At 35.7% G+C, this 17,833-nt stretch overlaps 1 protein-coding gene across 1 annotated transcript in view; it reads left to right on the top strand.

Annotated features, from left to right (window-relative positions):
• LOC141426622 (uncharacterized) overlaps positions 1-17,833 on the top strand; it is a 64,706-nt gene that overhangs the window by 36,505 nt on the left and 10,368 nt on the right. Inside the window, exons 4-7 of the mRNA XM_074085658.1 lie at positions 4,303-4,531; positions 9,292-9,388; positions 11,887-12,019; positions 15,721-15,938. Of these exons, the coding sequence (XP_073941759.1) occupies positions 4,303-4,531; positions 9,292-9,388; positions 11,887-12,019; positions 15,721-15,938 (677 nt within the window). The remainder of the gene's footprint in view (positions 1-4,302; positions 4,532-9,291; positions 9,389-11,886; positions 12,020-15,720; positions 15,939-17,833) is intronic.

Genomic DNA, 17,833 nt, shown 5'->3' with positions numbered 1-17,833 from the left:
TAGAGTCAACATCGTTATTTTGCTAGTCGGGGGTTTAGTTTCTGTGCGCCATTTTGTTAACAAATTAGAGTCAATAGTATCGGGTAATTTTATTTCATTAATTTTAATTGGGGTTTTTGATTTTATTTAATTTGAATTACTTTTAATTTACAAGAAATGTGAGTATTTCTTCAGGAAGTAAAGTGTCGGGGTCTTGATCATTAATCTTCGGAATAATGATTAACTCTCTGGTTTTTAATTATTTGTGAAATATTTAGTGCTGATTTTCATTCGGAAAATCTTTGTGTGAGGGAATCTTTGCGGTCTTGTGGCGGTGAAGTCCTTTATTTGTTCTTGTAGTGTGGAGTGATCGTTTTATAGCGTTTCATTTCAGCCTACGTATATTTTGTACTAACCCATAACTTTTCTGTGTTTTTCCCAACTTAATGGAAATGACTTTGGTTCCTCCATAACGTACCTTGGTTGAGCTTTAAGTCCGTCTATATCGTCTGACACCTAACGGTGACAACCGTGGACGAAATAGGCTTCCACTTCCTGAAGCTGTGGCGGCTTCAGCGGCAAATTACTGTCGTACCAGCCACCAGTGGATTCTGTTTGTCTTTTGTAACGACTAAGTAGCGCTCGTCGAAGTGAATGCGTGTCTTGTTGACGCTTGGTTTGTACTTAAGAAACTCAGAATTCCTGTCCCCTATTTATTTACGTATTTATGCACAACGTTAGGTATTCTGCTGTTCCGCGGGGCTCTCCGTCATAGGGACTTTCCTTCGGGAAAGTTGAGAGCTCAGCACCATTTAGGGACCGATAGGGCTTTAGGTATACACACCATCATTGTTGATAGGAGATTAGAAGAAATTCATTGCACCGTGAATTTCTACATTACACTAAATGTACATGTGGGATTAATTCCCTAGTTTTGCTAATCACAGACAGAGAGTAGGGGCCTCAGGCAAGCTTAAAGTACAATTGTAGGATTTATTAGGGCTATATAGGTAGGGAAGTTCATAGGGCTTAGCTAGAGTAGCGTTTCCTTACACCGGGAAAAGTTACTATTTTAACTCACCACACAATTAGTTCACCTATGAGGGTTTTCCTCCAAATTGCTAAACTTCAACACAGAGCTAGGGAAAGCTTAAACTCGCACACACATAGTTTTAAGGCATAAACTAGATTTTAAGAAAATAAAATAAAACATAAAATTTATTTAAGTACTTACGTCAAAACTTCATTATACAAAACTTAGTTCATAAGAACTTGACTACGAATAACTTTATTAAAATTAGTAAGTTGACTTCAATTTAAAACCAAAATACGGTTTGATCATTTTGTTAAGAGTAAATAACAATAACATATTTTAGCTGTCTTTCCTATAATGAATAAGCGGGAATTGATATGACACGATCTCATAGCTAAGTGGACAATTAAATGCCAGATAACTTACTGAATAATATTTAACACAATTATCATCTAATTTCGATTTGAATTACGATTGCCAGCTAAAATAAGCTTTGTTTTGATAAAATTAATATCAAACATCATATTCATACTTTTGATTAAGATCTCATCAAATTATGTCTAGTAATAAGTTAGAGATAAAATCGTAGAGGGTTTTGGACCATCTATCAATTAAAATACAAAAGTCTTTCGTGTTATAAATACATACTATCTGTTTTAGTTGTCGTACCTACTTACATTGAGTGAACGGATGTAGAAATCCTGACTACGGTCGATAGCTTACGTTGACACATACCAGGCAACAGTCTATCTGGAAATTTACGTACTTTTCATTCGATCTCGATTTAAACATAATTGATTAAGGATTGATAGTTGAAACAGTTTATTGTTCATTTAAAATATATGAATTGAGACAAAACTAGTCATAGACGAGTCCAAAACCTAATACAAAGGTTATCTTGAATACCCAGGGTTATCTAGTTATAAGCTAGTTAGATTATTATTAACGCTTGTGTTCTGGGCGTAAAGTATAGAAATCGGTACTTACTTTCTGCTTTACTCTGGTAACGCCAAATGCTGGTAGAACTAGAAAATTAGACTAAGTAGATAGCTCATTAAAATAAGTGAAAGTCACTATGAGATTAGTAATTATACCAAAATAAAATTATGTCAAATTAGACATTCCATATATCTAAGATAGATAAGACATAATCTAAATTAAGAGATACTAGTGCCTATAGTAAATGAATAGCTGTAGTGTCTAAACTCATTCCTGAACTAATTATCAAAGTTATAATTAAGCATCTCATAGAGTATTCTAATATAAGCATAGAATAAGTAACCATAAGTCTAAAATTAGATTCAACTTGTTACAAAACATTGTGTTTGTATTTCCATACTTTGATTTGAATGCACCGAAAGTTAGTGCTTAGTCTAGTAAAATCACAACTTGACATATCCATAGAGATATATTGCTCTGGAGTGCGAAAGGAAAGGGTCGGGGTGGAGGAAGAGACCCTCCGAGACCTCAGGTCTCGGTATTAAACTTAGTTTTAAGTCAAAATAGATTCAGAAGTAATACAAACACAAACACTATCCGTAGTAGAAATATTTCCTCTCATTTTTCCAAACTGATTATTCTAGGTAACCTGAAAGATCCATTTCTAGAACTATCCAGTCTAAACATACTAGTATATCTAAATTCACATCTCAGTAATTAAAGTTTCACCCTAAAGTTCAGTAGAGTTCAATCTAGAGTCAAAATTATCACGAAGTTAGGTACTGCTTAATTAATTATAACATTAGAAACACAACTGTAGGCTTTTCAAATTAATTCTCAAATAAAAGCACTTAGGTTATTGCTGGGCATAAGGTAGGTTCCTAATCCACTAGACGATTCACGATCACAAGGCCATAAATTAATTTAAGTTAAATCACCATAGCGTTACACAAGTTAAGTGTGAGTATTAAGTAATTTAAGAAGGGGTACCAAGTTATTTTAAAATCTTACATATAGAGTTACTCAAAGGGCAATACAATTAGTTAAGCCATGAATCAGGATTCTAATTTTTTATTAGTGACAACAATCTAACGTTACAGTTTCCTTGTAGAAATCCGTTTACGGCGTAAGGGACATTACCATTTTTTTTGCTGTCCGGATGGGGTTGCCTCACGTAAGGCCGCGTTTCCACCAGAGATGTGCGAGTATGTCATGCGAGGAATGTGTTTGTCACAAACCAATAGAATCACTTCATTTACCTATCCTCGCTCAGCACATGTATGTCAAAGTCAAAGTCAAAGTCAAAATATCTTTATTCAATTTAGGCTATAACAAGCACGTATGAATGTCAAAACTACCACATCATGTATGTAATTTCTTACACACACAACATAACATAAACAAGAAACATACAACATATGTATATAAACAACACACAAACAACATAATAATATGGCACATGAACATATGTATATGGTTTTCCCACTAACGTCGATAAGCCAAAGGCTACTAGAAACACAGGGAAGCTTAAAGTTCCATCTTACAGACTGGCTAAAACCAAAAAGTCTATTCTGGGAAATTGCATACCTACGTTTTTATAATAAAATTCCAAAAAATATTACAAATGAAACGGATAGAAAATTCAGATCTATTGTCAAGAAAACATTAATATCTTATGCGTATTATAAAGTTAATGATTATATCATGGACAGGGGTATTTGGAAATAATTCCGATCCGCATTAGCGATCCCTTCAAATAGCGAACCTACTGTGTTAAAAATAAAGTTGTGTTAAATACTTGTGATGTATAGATCATTTAATGATATTGTAAATCTGTTTAAAAATATACCTCGTTGAGTTTCTTGCCGCATTCTTCTCCACAGAGGTTTTTCCGAACCGGTGGTAGATTTTTTTGACATTCTTGTGCTTGTTATAGCCTAAATTGATTAAAGATATTTTGACTTTTTTGACTTGACTTTGAGCACATCTCAAGTGGGAACAGCTCAGCGGAACGATGATAGGTAAATGAAGCGTTTCTATTGGCTCATGACAAACACCATTCTCGTACAGGTCGATTCACAAGAGCTGGCTCGACTAGATTGAACGAAAGTAATGTCAGTTAGAACTTTTTTGTACAAAAATTACACATGCATGACATTTTCATATTTGTGTGGCTTGTATTCTAAAAGGTAGCACACGGATACTTTCATTCACTCATTCAATCCATTCGTGCCAGCTCTTGTGAATCGATCTGCACCTACTTACATCTCCGATGGAAACGCAGTGTAATGGTTGGAAAATACTGCCCTATACAATTTACTGTTCGCTATAACTGGTCCATGGTGTCGCAGGGTTCTCAGTGTGGCACCGGCGCTGGTGCTGCGTGGCGATCCTCGTGCTGGTGGCGGGCACTGCGTGCGTGGCGGGCCCCCTCGCCCTCCGCGCGCCCCCCGGCGCCCCCCTGCACGAGCGCCTGCGCCTCGCCGAGAGACTTCTGCATGACACCCCCCTCATAGACGGACACAACGACCTGCCATGGAACATACGGAAATTCCTGCATAATAGGATCAAGGATTTTCGGTGAGTTACGCGTATTCCAGTAAAGTGAATAAAAGGGAATAGTGTAGTAGGATAACATTAGGTACTTACTGATATGATAGTAACAGTGGATGTCTACAAATCTATCACTTGGTTTACTAATATGTTGCATAAAATCGAATCTCATAATTTCGTTTCTCATAACAACCTTTAGAAGTACCCTTAGTGTAAGTTTTCGGTTACGAAATACGTCTCGATCGCGTTCGGGTTAAAAGCTCAAATTGTATGAGAACACGCACGGCGCCTCTAGCGGAACGTTTGCGATGTTCGTGTTTCCATACAAATTGAGATTTTAACGCGAACGGGATCGAGACGTATTTTGTAACCGACAACTTACACTAAGGGTCCAGAATCATCATTTCACGGAATTACTTTTCGAATATATTTTTTCTCATACTATAATTTCTCATAATTTTGTAAAGCAGAATACTAACATCACATAATTTTGATGAGAATAATATTTATATGTTCGAACAGTTGCTACGCAGAAAAACATATCTCATAATATTACTTTTCACTTCTCATGCTCTAAAAGTAGGTCAATATAGCCTTATGAGGCGGGTGTAAAGTGAGTACTTTAGTCCCTAGGGAGTAAAAGTAATTATTATTTTTAATTTACTTCGAGTGGCTTAAATAAACTAAAACGGCCAGTACTTCCTTAGTTTTTGGAATAAAATAAGATTGTGTGTGGACCATTTTCAGGACGAAAATGTTACGTTCTTAGTCTACGTGATCTTAGTTCTATGCTTTTTCCGCATAGAAAGTTGCGCCATTCAATTTATTCCAGTTTGTGTATGGACCATTTCGCCGATGCGATTTTGTTATATCTATGTCTGGTTGTAAAAAAATACTTACCGCGAAAACTTTGAAATTGTTGTAGAGCGTAAATCATAAACGATTAAAATAAATTGATTGTTCTCATAATGTCGTCAAGTGATAGTGAAAATTATGATATCAAGCAAAGAGCAAAAGACATACCTTATTGATAATCCTTTGCCGCCGGAATCTAGAAAGATTTATTTAAAAACCTATGAAAGTTTTGTGGACTGGAGGAATAAGAAACGCATTAATTCTTTCACAGAAAGCGTTTTCTCGCAACCGAAGTGAAAAATAGAGTTTTCACCTTGAGACTAAAAGTCAATATGAACCCTCGGATAAATAGACACCCTCGCTAAAGCTCGGGTGGCTAACCACCTCGGGTATATATTGGCTTATTTTAGTCCCTCGATAAAAAATATACTATTGCATAACGATAATAAAAAGCAGAATAAAATTTTACTATACATTCCTTGCAATTAAATTACGGTTATTATTTAAGAAGCAGTAAGATTCTGACTGCGCTGTGGTCGCAGTTCTAACCTAACTCAACGTACTATGTAGATGCTGTTCTGTTCTGGTGCTTTGCCCGCTGCTGTAACAGCACGCTTACTTTGCTGGCCTTACTTTAACCTTACTTAACCCATTCTTATGGTAGCTGTTAGTTCCTTTAAGTATGTCATTTTTACGCATGTAAAAGTCAGCGTCAGCGCTATTTAAAATTCCAAACTAGTATTTTGCTACGCCATTATGCCATATAAAAATCGGCGATACTAATGTTCTGCTATTTAATGTTCTGCAGAAGTATATTTGGCGATAAGAGTGTTCTGCTATTTAATGTTCTGAGAAAATTACTATTATCCGAACTGACAATTAAGCAAAGTTATGATTATGCAAAAGTATCATTCGGCTAAAAAAATCATGAGATACCTGTTATGCGAAGTGTACTTCGGAGAATCGATATTATGCAAGATAAAGAGAACACCTATCACTTATTCGTTTACAGTGTAGTAGCACTTATATCCAAAAATCATTCAATCCATACTAATATTATAAATGCGAAAGTGTGTGTGTTTGTGTGTATGTTTGTCCGTCTTTTATGTCGAAGCGAATAGGCGGATCGACGTGATTTTTGGCATAGAGATGTTTTATGGAACTACATAGGTGACTTTTTATCCCGAAAAAATGCACAGTTCCCGAGGGAACAGCACGCGATAACCGAATTCTACGCGGGCGCAGCCGCGGGCAACAGCCAGTAGTTTTATAAGTTGTTTTTGTTTTGTTTCGTTTTCTTATTTCATTAAGCTATAGAGACTTTTGAGTAAAAATTAGTTTCTCATAATTAAATAATTTATCATTATCACCAAGTAGGTGTGCGAATTTCAAAAATCTATTCCAAGCTAGCGGATATAAGAGCTTTCACGCGCAGATTTCGAATGATGTAGAAAACTTTCCGACCTATTGAGTTGAGAAGTTATATTCGTAGTGGCATATTTAATGTGGTGGCATTTGCAGTCTATGAATAACTAAATTGACAAAACTGGATAAGTGGAAGTCGGACTCGCATAAACTTTCCGTACCACCGAAGGTACCAATAAAGCCGTTTCTTGTAGGTATATAATCTCCCTTATGGTTCAGAAGATACAGCCTTACGACTGATAGACAGACAGATAGCAGAGGCTTTGTAATAGAATTCCGTTGGATACTCTTTACGTTTCATCTCACCCAGCAAAGGCTGATTTACAATTACTTGTTTTTGCCGTTATGTATACAAAAGCCACCAAAATACGTTTTGTTCAATGGCATACCTATTTCATAACCAACCTACATAAGAAAACACTTTTGAATACATAATTATGGATAAATATCTACAATGAACCTACGTAGGTACTAAATAAAAATACCAACGTAGATATGAAATAACGGAAACCAAGTAAAAAGAAACGCGTTACTATGCTCTCGCATTTTAATCACAATATCAAATTACGTGAACAATAATTGCGAGTAAAATATATTATAGCCTAGCCGTAGGAACATTTCATTAGTACAAGTACCTACTTAATCAAATTTGTTTTTCTGTGCCATTGCACAGTAACTAATAAAGACATCAAATTAATCGCAATTTTCGCTATTTCCAGTCCCTTCTAGGGGCGGTTCTAAAGATAACGAGTAGATAAACGTTATTAAGTCGACTTTCATCTTTCCGCAATCACATTCTTTTCAAACACTGAGAGCGAAATTACCCAGAATTTTACTTACAATCCGTTAAAAAAAGTGGAAATTAAACGCGGGTTCAGTTTTTTCTTACACGTAGCTTAGTCACAATTTTGGCCAAAAATACTTGAATATCGCTACAATATTGTATAAGAAATGTTAAATCCAGTTAATTTCCTATTCCTTTCTGGGCAGTCTGTGAGTATCTTAAGCTAGTCGTTTGTCTGCTTTCGAGAGAAAATTATGCAAGTCTTTTTCTAATTACACATTCTCTTTTGCTAATTCTTCCCAATTACTTCGTTCCTATTGCAACGAAAGCGACAAATTTACCGTTTCCTTTATTTGTTTTCACCCGCATAGTAAATTTACAGTCCTATTATCGACGTACCTACCCATAGAGTATAATAGGTAGATCCAATCATAAAGGTCTTTTTTTTTTATTCGACTGGATGGCAAACGAGCAAGTGGGTCACCTGATGGTAAGAGATTACCACCGCCCATAGACACCTGCGACACAAGGAGGATTGCAGATGCGTTGCCAACCTAAAGGCCTAAGATGGGATAAAAATTCAAAATTCAAATGATTTATTCAGTAAATAGGCCGCAATGGGCACTTTTACACGTCATTTTTTTAAACTACCAGCGCTTTCGGAAAGACCATCATTGCCAAGAAGAATGCGCCGCAAGAAACTTGGCAGAAAGTCATTTTTTCATAAAAATATAATTACAAATAAAAACTTAAAAACTATATTATACAATTAAAGAAAAAAAAAATACAAAAAATAATAATAAATACCTCATATGCCAGTAATTTCACCGGCTGTCTTACTCTCCACGCCGAAATACAACAATGCAAGCACTGCTATTTCACGGCAGGATTAGCGAGCAAGATGGTGGTAGCAATCCGGGCGGACCTTGCACAAGGTCCTACCACCTCTGCAAAAGGTGTGACCAAAATGAATGCACCACAAAAATTTGGCCTGACTTGCGTTTGCCGTGGTGTGGCAGAGACAAATCATTTGTGTTTTTATTAATATAATATAATATCTGACAAACTAATTAAAAGTTTTTAATGACTCACGGTTATTTACACTTTATATGTTCGTTACGGGATGTATGAGATCATTCTGCATGCAACTGCATCAAAATATCTGGAACTCATTAATGGTAATCACGTCAACAACATCATCTTTCCAGCCTATACAGTAACTAATATACGTCTCACTGCTGGGCACAGGCCTCCTTTCAGAATGAGAGGACTCCTTTATATTACTATAAACATTTAAATATAGGTACAAAGTTTAGTGAAGAAAAAAAATTTGGTAGAAAATTGAATTTATAGTGATTGTTCGAAAAATCAAAACATTGTCTTTTTAGAAAACGTTTTTCTTTATGCAGCAAGAATGTCGCTACTTGCATGTGACTTCACATGCTAATACCTATGTCTTTCTCCGTCTAATCTCGAATTTCAAACTTTTATAATTTTTACTCTGTTACACGCATTGTCAAGATTTAATTTCTAAAATACATAAAAACTAGACAAATGCCGTATTCCTCTGAGTAAGCCGTTGTTTGATATGTACAAGAATGTACTCACTTGATTACTTGTAGGTTAGGAAAGAAAGAAAGGATATCTGTGTCTGTTGCATGCAGCTGATACCTTCTTTGACAGGGGCCTTCTTTTCGCTCCTTAACTGTAGATTTTGTTATAGATTCGATGAAGATTTGCGGACGATATCGCCGTGGGCTACCAGCTCGTGGAGCCACACTGATTTACCGAGATTAAAGCAGGGGCGAGTGGCTGGTCAGGTAAGGGAACCTATTATCATACATTCTCAGTAACAATGATGGTAGGCCAAGTGCGTTTTAAATATCGATAGATACACTAATACGTCCAAAAGTTCTGATTTCCTTTTTGAGGTGCGGAACCCTTAAAAATTATGTAGCAAACGTATTATGGTTTTAAAGGACCTATCCAGCGTATCCCACACAATAGGTAGGTATAAATGACACAAAAAAATCATCCCCTTTTTACGTATACGGTATTTTTTTCTGTTAAATTACAGCTTTCTATATTCGGACGAGCAGACGGACGGACGGGAGGACATTATGAAACTTTAAGGGTACCTTGTAAGACTACAGAATCCTACAAAGGAGCACGTTAGGAGATAAGGCACCTTGTAGAGTAAACGGTCATACAAGATATATTTTTTAAAGAGTTATTTAATATGATGTTGAAATGAGATGCATAGGTACTTTATTCTTGCGATATCGGTTCGATCGATAACAGTATTACCTATAACCTTTTCATTTTCCAACTTTCAACTTCATTTTCAAACTTTTCAAGCGCAAAGGGGTGATTTGAATTTTAATCATTTGAAGTTCCGTTAGATAACGAATTCCCCAAACAAAGAAGAGGCGTGGGATTATGATCGTAACAAGGGTGTTTTATTTCTTTGCTGTAAAATCTGGACCACAATCCTAAAACCCAGTTCAAACTTACAAAATAAACTGACGAGCAAAAATAAAGGGTCGGTTACTAAAATTGTAATAGGTCCTAAACTATTAATAGATATTTTTTTATTTAAAAGTACATTGAAGCTAGTTTTACAACGCATACGTTAACTTAAGGGGATCCCTGTCCCAATGACCTTCGATCGGAATGCCTTAGTTTTCTAATGTTTTTTTTGTAGCTTATTATATGAACAACAACGGCTTTAAGCAATATAGTATCCCATATTTACTTTAAAGTTCATTGTCTTCGAGATATTTGGCATCAAAGTTGAACACAAAACTGGTTTTCTGGCCATAACTTTTGTGTAAATTAATTATTCAAATGAAAACCCTCGACCAGTTTTTAGATACGTCAAAGACGAACCCAAATATGTAGATTTCGTATGTGTTAGATCTTTCACGTTAATAGAGATACGAAATAAGTGTTTTTCAGACAATGTTTAAAAAAATCATACAAAATTAAGTATTCGTTTTTTTTCAAAATCTGGTAGGCAAAAATGGAGATAAAAGATGAAGAAAGAGCCGTTTGACTTATAATTCTATCTGTAGTGCAAAAGTAGGAGATACGATTGAAAACTTGTCAAAAATCGATGAAAATCTCGGGTAGCCCCTGAACAAAATTTTTATATTACACTTTAAATATTATACTAACAAATAAAAATTAATTAAAAAATATCTATGCAACTCAAATATACTTACTTTAACAACGTAATATCCGCAACAGGCATCGTCAAAAAAACTTAACTAAACTCATTTTACTCAAAAAAGCTATCACAGCGGGTTTTGTAGTTATCATCATATTTTGTAACAGACCCTTTATTTTTGCTCGTCAGAGTCTATATGGTGCAACTTGTATGCAGCGCACCAATGTAATACTACTTGCACGATTTTTCTTGCGAGTCTAAACAGGGCTTAAGGAAGAAAAATATACTATTTTTTTAAATAAACAAAAAAACCGATGGTTTGTTATATACAACTAAACTTCTTCAAAAACAAGGTTCGTAGCAGGTGCTACGCCGTAGACCTCTACGACTTTTGAGCAATGAGTCTATCTTTACCTGCTTACATGCATAAAGATATTGTTGTTTACTAATCTCCCAATAACTGAAAATTAGCTTTTCTGCTGCAGCATTCAGGTTTAAAGACTGTATACTTTTACACTTTAAAGTAATAAAATATTTGACTGTTATACCTGGGCGCCCAATCACAATTATTAAAGCGCACAACAACGTCGTAAACGCAAGGATTTTATGCCAATTTGGCCGATTTATTAATGTCCTGAAGCACAGGTACACTCCCGGGAGTTAAGTGGTAATTTCAGCATTTAAAATTATTGCTACATGTTAAGCGGAATTTTCATAAATAGTTTCATATTCATGCCAACTCTCCATGAGCATGCAGAGAGGTGACCTGTTTGGTTACTTCTCCTTTAGTCGTTACTCGTTACTGAGACGGCATATACCTAATGTACAATTCAACTTTACGCATGCATAGAAAAGATACATACGTACTTGATCAGAAAGAATTAGTTTTCAATATATGAATATGTTAACAATACATTATGAACCTAGGCAGTAAACACTGTACATGGATCTCAAAAATGTAGACAAGCTACAAACGTGTACGAACGAGTATCGCTTTAGAATATCATTATCGTTTCAGCTTCAAAGGAAGCAATTTAAAATTTTCCCGCATTTTCATGGAGAATAAAGAATTTCCATTTTGTCGCATTCTTATTCGGGACGATGTGGCGTCGTGCGTGATATTTAATCAACTTTGTGTCGTACTCGCAGTTCTGGGCCGCGTACGTGCCTTGCGACGCGCAACATCGCGACGCGGTGCAGCTGACGTTCGAACAGATCGACCTGATACAACGGCTCACGGACAAGTACCATCCACAGCTCACGCTATGCACTTCTGCTGACGGTATTTACATATCCACTTAATCGTTCTTAATATATTTGCCACGGGGACCGTGATCTGAAATAAAACAATTACCTTGCTCACCCGCTACCTTCTTTTTCTTTATTTTTGAGGTCGCGGGTGAGCAATGTAATTGATCATCATCATTATCAGCCATAAGACGTCCACTGTTGGACATAGGCCTCCCGGTTTACTAATGTTTCGGCGAATAACGTTTGGCAAACTGTTTCATTTCCCAACTTTTCATTTTAACTGTTTAATATTTCTGAAACTGTAAATATTTCAGGATTTTTATAAAAACTAACCTAACCTAACCTAAAAGGTTCTACACGATGACCCTGAAATAAATCCTAAAATATTTACAGTTATAGAGTTTGCGAAATGCAAGGTTGCGAAATGAAACAGTTTGCCAAACGTTAGTTGCGAAATGAACGCATACCAGGCCTTCCCCTTAGACCTCCAGTTGCCTCGGTTGGAAGCGGCTTGCATCCACCGTGAGCCTGTGACTTTAACCAGAACAAAGTAATTATTTTAGGTCATTAAAATTTAATCCCAAACTCTCTGTATGGAAGCCGCTTATCAGATCAGATCTTCATAACCTGTGACCTTTAATAAGTTCCCGATATTTGGACGCAGTACGGTCACAGACTCTTGTACTTAAGCATATTCTACAGTCTACCTGCAATCATGACGCATGCAACTATCGGGAACTCATTAAAGATATCACGGTCTACATTCTGTAACAATAGTAGATTGATAACCAAGGGTGGAAATAATTTCATTAGTTTTCATAGTTCGAGGGGAAATGGGTAATTTCACCCGAGTTAGACACTTTACTTTTAATTTCGACTATGAGGAAAGTAAAATAGTACAAAAAATAAGAATAACATTCAATTAAATTTCAGTATTCAGTAAATTGAATTTACTTATATCCAACCTCCAAGTACCTTTTCGACCTGGCCACTTGTCACGGCCGAGTATAAAAAAAAATCGAGTTGGTCACGACCAAGGAGTTTATATACCTACCTACAAAACTGAAGGTAGAACGCCGAACGAAGAAGTTTGACCTTTATTACTTATATTCCATCTCTTTCTTTCACATTTCACGAATGACATCCATCTCTTTCTTAACCTAACTAAAGAAAGAGATGGAATATGTTCGTGACGTAATAAAGATCAAACTTCTTAGTTTTAAACGGATGTTCGGCGTTCAACCTCCAGTGTTGTATATAAACTCCTTGGTCACGACGTGCATCTAGATGGCCACGCCGAAACGTGAAAAAAAAGTGTCATTGACGTAACTCAATTCTCTTCGACTCCGTGGCTAATCGAAAAATTAAAAAAAAAATACTTTCCACCCTAGAGATGGAAACGCAATTTTCCACCCGGCTATCTACCCATGAAGATCAAACTTTCCGAACAGGAGAGATGAAAATATATGTAAAGTAAATAAATGCGAACCATGAACAACTGTTAATCGTTTTATCTTTACTTGTTACACAATCAAATGAGGTACTAAAATTAAAAGTTCAAGTACTTCCAGTTGTGTTGCACATAGTGTTCAATACACAAGTATGAAACTTATATTCTAGTGCAACGTTCTACAAAATACCGGCCAAGTATAAGTCAGACTCGCGCACCAAGCGTTCCGTACATATAAATAAGCTGTCGGAATGGGGCAGTTCTGTATATTAGACCGGAAAATTAACTTGATATAATAGTAATCATGTTGAAAATAGCTTGAATGGCTGCGAGAAAAGTGTGGTACGGCCGTGCCTTTGTTTTTGTTTTGCTCGACTTGGCGGGGGCACTCCCGTGCCCCCAGATTAATGTTTATTTCAGACATATTCCATATACATACGTTAAGGCAAAACGAGAGGATTTCAAAATCATTTATCGATATTTTTGGTATTTGTGAGTAAAACCATATAGTAAAATACAATATAGACAGTATATAGTAGTATATATTATATAGTAGTATGCTTTGTTAAAGTAAGCTAATTTCATATTTTTCTTGATAAACGATTTCAAAAAGTCCGTATTGTTGAAAAATATGCTTTACATTAAAGATATTCCTTTTATGTAGGTACTTAGTTAGTCTTCATACTCGTAGAATTGCTAAAAAGGTGCCAGGCTAGGCAGCAACTAAAAAATGTTAATGATGCTGGCAATTTGTACAAAATTTGTCGACTGCTCGTTAGTGAAAATGCGCGGCACAAAAGCTATCTACTGAACGATCGCACAACAATCCTCGTTTCTGTGTAGAGTGATCAAGAATTACCAGAACATGTAGTCTCAGCACGATCCAATGGCTCGTTAACAATACAAAGAATCCGGAACAGCTAGATACATGGCTTAACTGCCTGCCTGATAATTTATAATACACATAATATGTATAGTAGTTTGAACCAACAAAGGCATAACGATGTGCGTTTTATGCATGGTTATTAGAATAGTAGATTGTTAATGTCTGCAAGTTCCTCTGCTTCGGTTGCGATGAGGACATGAAACAAAAACAGTGAAAATAAGTGTTAATTTGCAACCTTTTGTTTTTCATGTACTTCTATTTATATAATAACATTACTACTCGTACTATTGCCTCGTTTAATTAATTAACTTAATATTATAATAGAACACGAATTATATATAAAAAATCTTTTATAAAGTAAGATGTTTGTGTCTGACTGCCGTGGTCTTAGTAGAAGGTTTTACTATACATATAAATATTTACTTACGCACTAGAATGTTAAAAATTAATAATTATTTTATGCAGCCTAACCTGCATCCAGCTTTAATACGAACTTTATGTTATGAGAAAGAAGAAGTGAAAAAGTTATGTACCTACTTACTACAACTCTCAGAACTCCTGTGTAATGTAAGTGTTACACACGGATTTAAAAAAAATAGCATATCTGTGTAAGTTGAAGATTATAATAATAGCGCAGCTGTAGAATCAGATGTATTTTTTGTAATCTACTCTTTTCATTTCAGAATTTGCATGAAAAACTCATTGTCTTGACTGTGTGACTTAAAAAACCCTAAATGGTTTTAATTAATTTCCATCGGCGAGTTTCTTTTTGTTTCATTGTTTAGGTAGTTTAGGTATTTAAATAAGCTCAATTTGAATTAACGTTTCCTTGGAGTTGCTAATTAATATTTTGTGCCAAAATAATAAAATTTAGGTGCAATTAATAAATGTTAGTTAGATAAATGGAAATTTGTACAAACAGATATTTGTAATATGTTAAATCTAAAAACATAATGCCTATTGGATTAAAAATATAATAACATTGTTTTACTTAACTTCCTCCAAATGCAAATTAACATAAATGTTTGATGACTGAACATTATTACTTTGAGAAAGTCGACACTTAAAAGTTAAGGCACTTAACACCCAGTGCTTCCCCAAAAAATATGTTCTGTGCGCTGTGCCTCGCTTTTAAATTCAAGCTTGGGGCGCAATTTTCATTCCGTGACGGTGTAAGTATTTTATTTAAAATCAAGCTCAGACATTCTTTTTGCCAAATTTAAATAACACTAGTGGGTCCTTTATTGTGCAGCGGGTAGTTTGTTGGCTCTCGAAATAATGTCCTGAATTCGAAAGCTACAGAAGCGCTTCACCGCACAATAGCATAGGGATGTTTTATCGGGGCGTGTCGTTATTTATCCAAGTTTTTGGTGAGTGTAATCATGTGTGATCGCAGATATAGTATCGGCGCACGCGAACCACCGCATGTGTTCACTGGTGGGGGTGGAGGGGGGACACGCCATCGGCGGCTCGCTCGGGGTGCTGAGGACGCTATACCAAGTGGGGGTGAGGTACCTCACGCTGACTTCCACCTGTGACACCCCGTGGGCTGAGTGCGCTTCTACGGACCGCGTCGAACCTTCGCCACGCGGTGGACTCACTCCTTTTGGAAAGGTAATTGTTAGTTTTTTGTTTACTGGTATGGCTTTCAGTGACTTGGACAAGAGAGAGAATGGTACCTACTTCTTAAGCTAGCGGATCATCTAATTCGATTTTTTCTCATGTTAAATAGGGTAATGAAACTTGAAGCAACCCAGTAACGGCTTTGCGTGATAACATTTGTTCACGATTAAAAACGAGACTACCTAATCCGTTTTTATTACTATTATGAAACTTTAATATTTTATATTCTGAAGAAACTAAATTTTTATTCCCGGAATGTTCTAAGAAAGAACCAATTTACTTTTAATTTAATTCCTATTTTAACGACGGAACTTAACGAAATGAGTTTTGTAATTTTTATTACATTAATATTTTGCTTTTGTACCGCGCCAAAATTTCGACTTATCTACTCATTTCTGTTTAAGAAGTTGTAATCTCTTTATTCTTAAAGGAAGCTCGTTAGGACTGGATTTATCGTCCGATCCCTTTTATTAAAGACTTTTCTGCCATTGGAAAGTTCTTAACACACCAAATAAAACGTTCAATTTTGTTTATGCCATTCTCCGGCCAGGCAAGCCGGTCAACAAGGGGGGGTCATCTTACCGATATATCTATATACTTTTATAAAATTCAAAGTCCTGATTGACTGACTGACTGACTGATATGTCAACGCACAGCCCAAACCGCTGAAGATAAACGCTTGAAATTTGGCATACATATACCTTAAGTGACATAAAGGTACACTAAGAAGGGATATTTCGAAATTCCCACGGGATAGGGAATAAATGCGATTTACATTTTCACTTTAAAATGGCCCTATTTCCGTAACTATAATTATAAGAGACTTCAAATTTGGCATGCAAGTAAGTAATACAAACTGCTACAAATGGTTTACAGGATTTTTTGAAATTCCCATGGGATAGGGAATAAATTGGATTTACATTTTCTGAATAGCTCTATTTCTGTACCTAACTATAATTATAAGAGACTTCAAATTTGACATGCAAATAGGTAATACTAAGTGCTAAAAACCGTTTTCAGGATTTTTCGATATTCCCACGGGATAGGGAATAAATGGAATTTATATTTTCACTTCCAAATGACCCTATTTCCGTAACTATTATTAAGAGACTTCAAATTTGGCATGCAAGTAGCTAATACTAACAGCTAAAATCAATTTTCATAATTTACCGAAATTCCCACGGGATAAAGAATAAGGCGTACTATTTTATACTAGCCAACTAGTTGATTTAGAGACTTGATATTTGAAACATATATTTCTAGAGAGTCATAGAGGTAGGTAGGTAAAAAGCGATTTTTAGAAATTCCCTCGTGATAGGGAATAAATGGGATTTATATTTTCGCTTCAAAGCGGCCTTAACTCCGTAATTATAAATATGAGACCTCAAATTTGGCATGCAGGTACCTAGATAACACTAACAGGTTAAAACTGTTTCAAGATTTCCCAAAATTCCCACGGGATATAACGTTTAAAGAGGATTAACTAACTGAATCATAAAACGCACAAGCTAAACTAATTAACCTAAGGACTGCAGATTTGGAATACTTATGTAAATCTGGTGACAAGACAATACAATAATCTGGCAGTGACATCCAGGTGGTCCGCCCAGGATCGTCTCCGCAGGAACGAACTCCGTGTCATTAAAACACACAAGAAACTTTGCAAGATTATTAAATTTCTTTCAATGACAATTCATATGATAGACACCACCTGATGCTATAGCCAAGGTCGTCTGCTCATGAGGGAACCTGGTACGTAATTTTACAGTGATGTACGTTGAGTTTTGATGATACACACGACTTAATGAAAGACTGATATAGCTATAAAGATAAAAAAAATAAAAGCTGTGTAGCTTTCTATTGTATTTACTTATTCTTATCTCGCG

The sequence above is a fragment of the Choristoneura fumiferana genome, chromosome 3, assembly GCF_025370935.1.
Source record: "Choristoneura fumiferana chromosome 3, NRCan_CFum_1, whole genome shotgun sequence".
Lineage (NCBI taxonomy): Eukaryota > Metazoa > Arthropoda > Insecta > Lepidoptera > Tortricidae > Choristoneura > Choristoneura fumiferana.
This window is presented reverse-complemented; position numbering and strand designations above follow the sequence as displayed.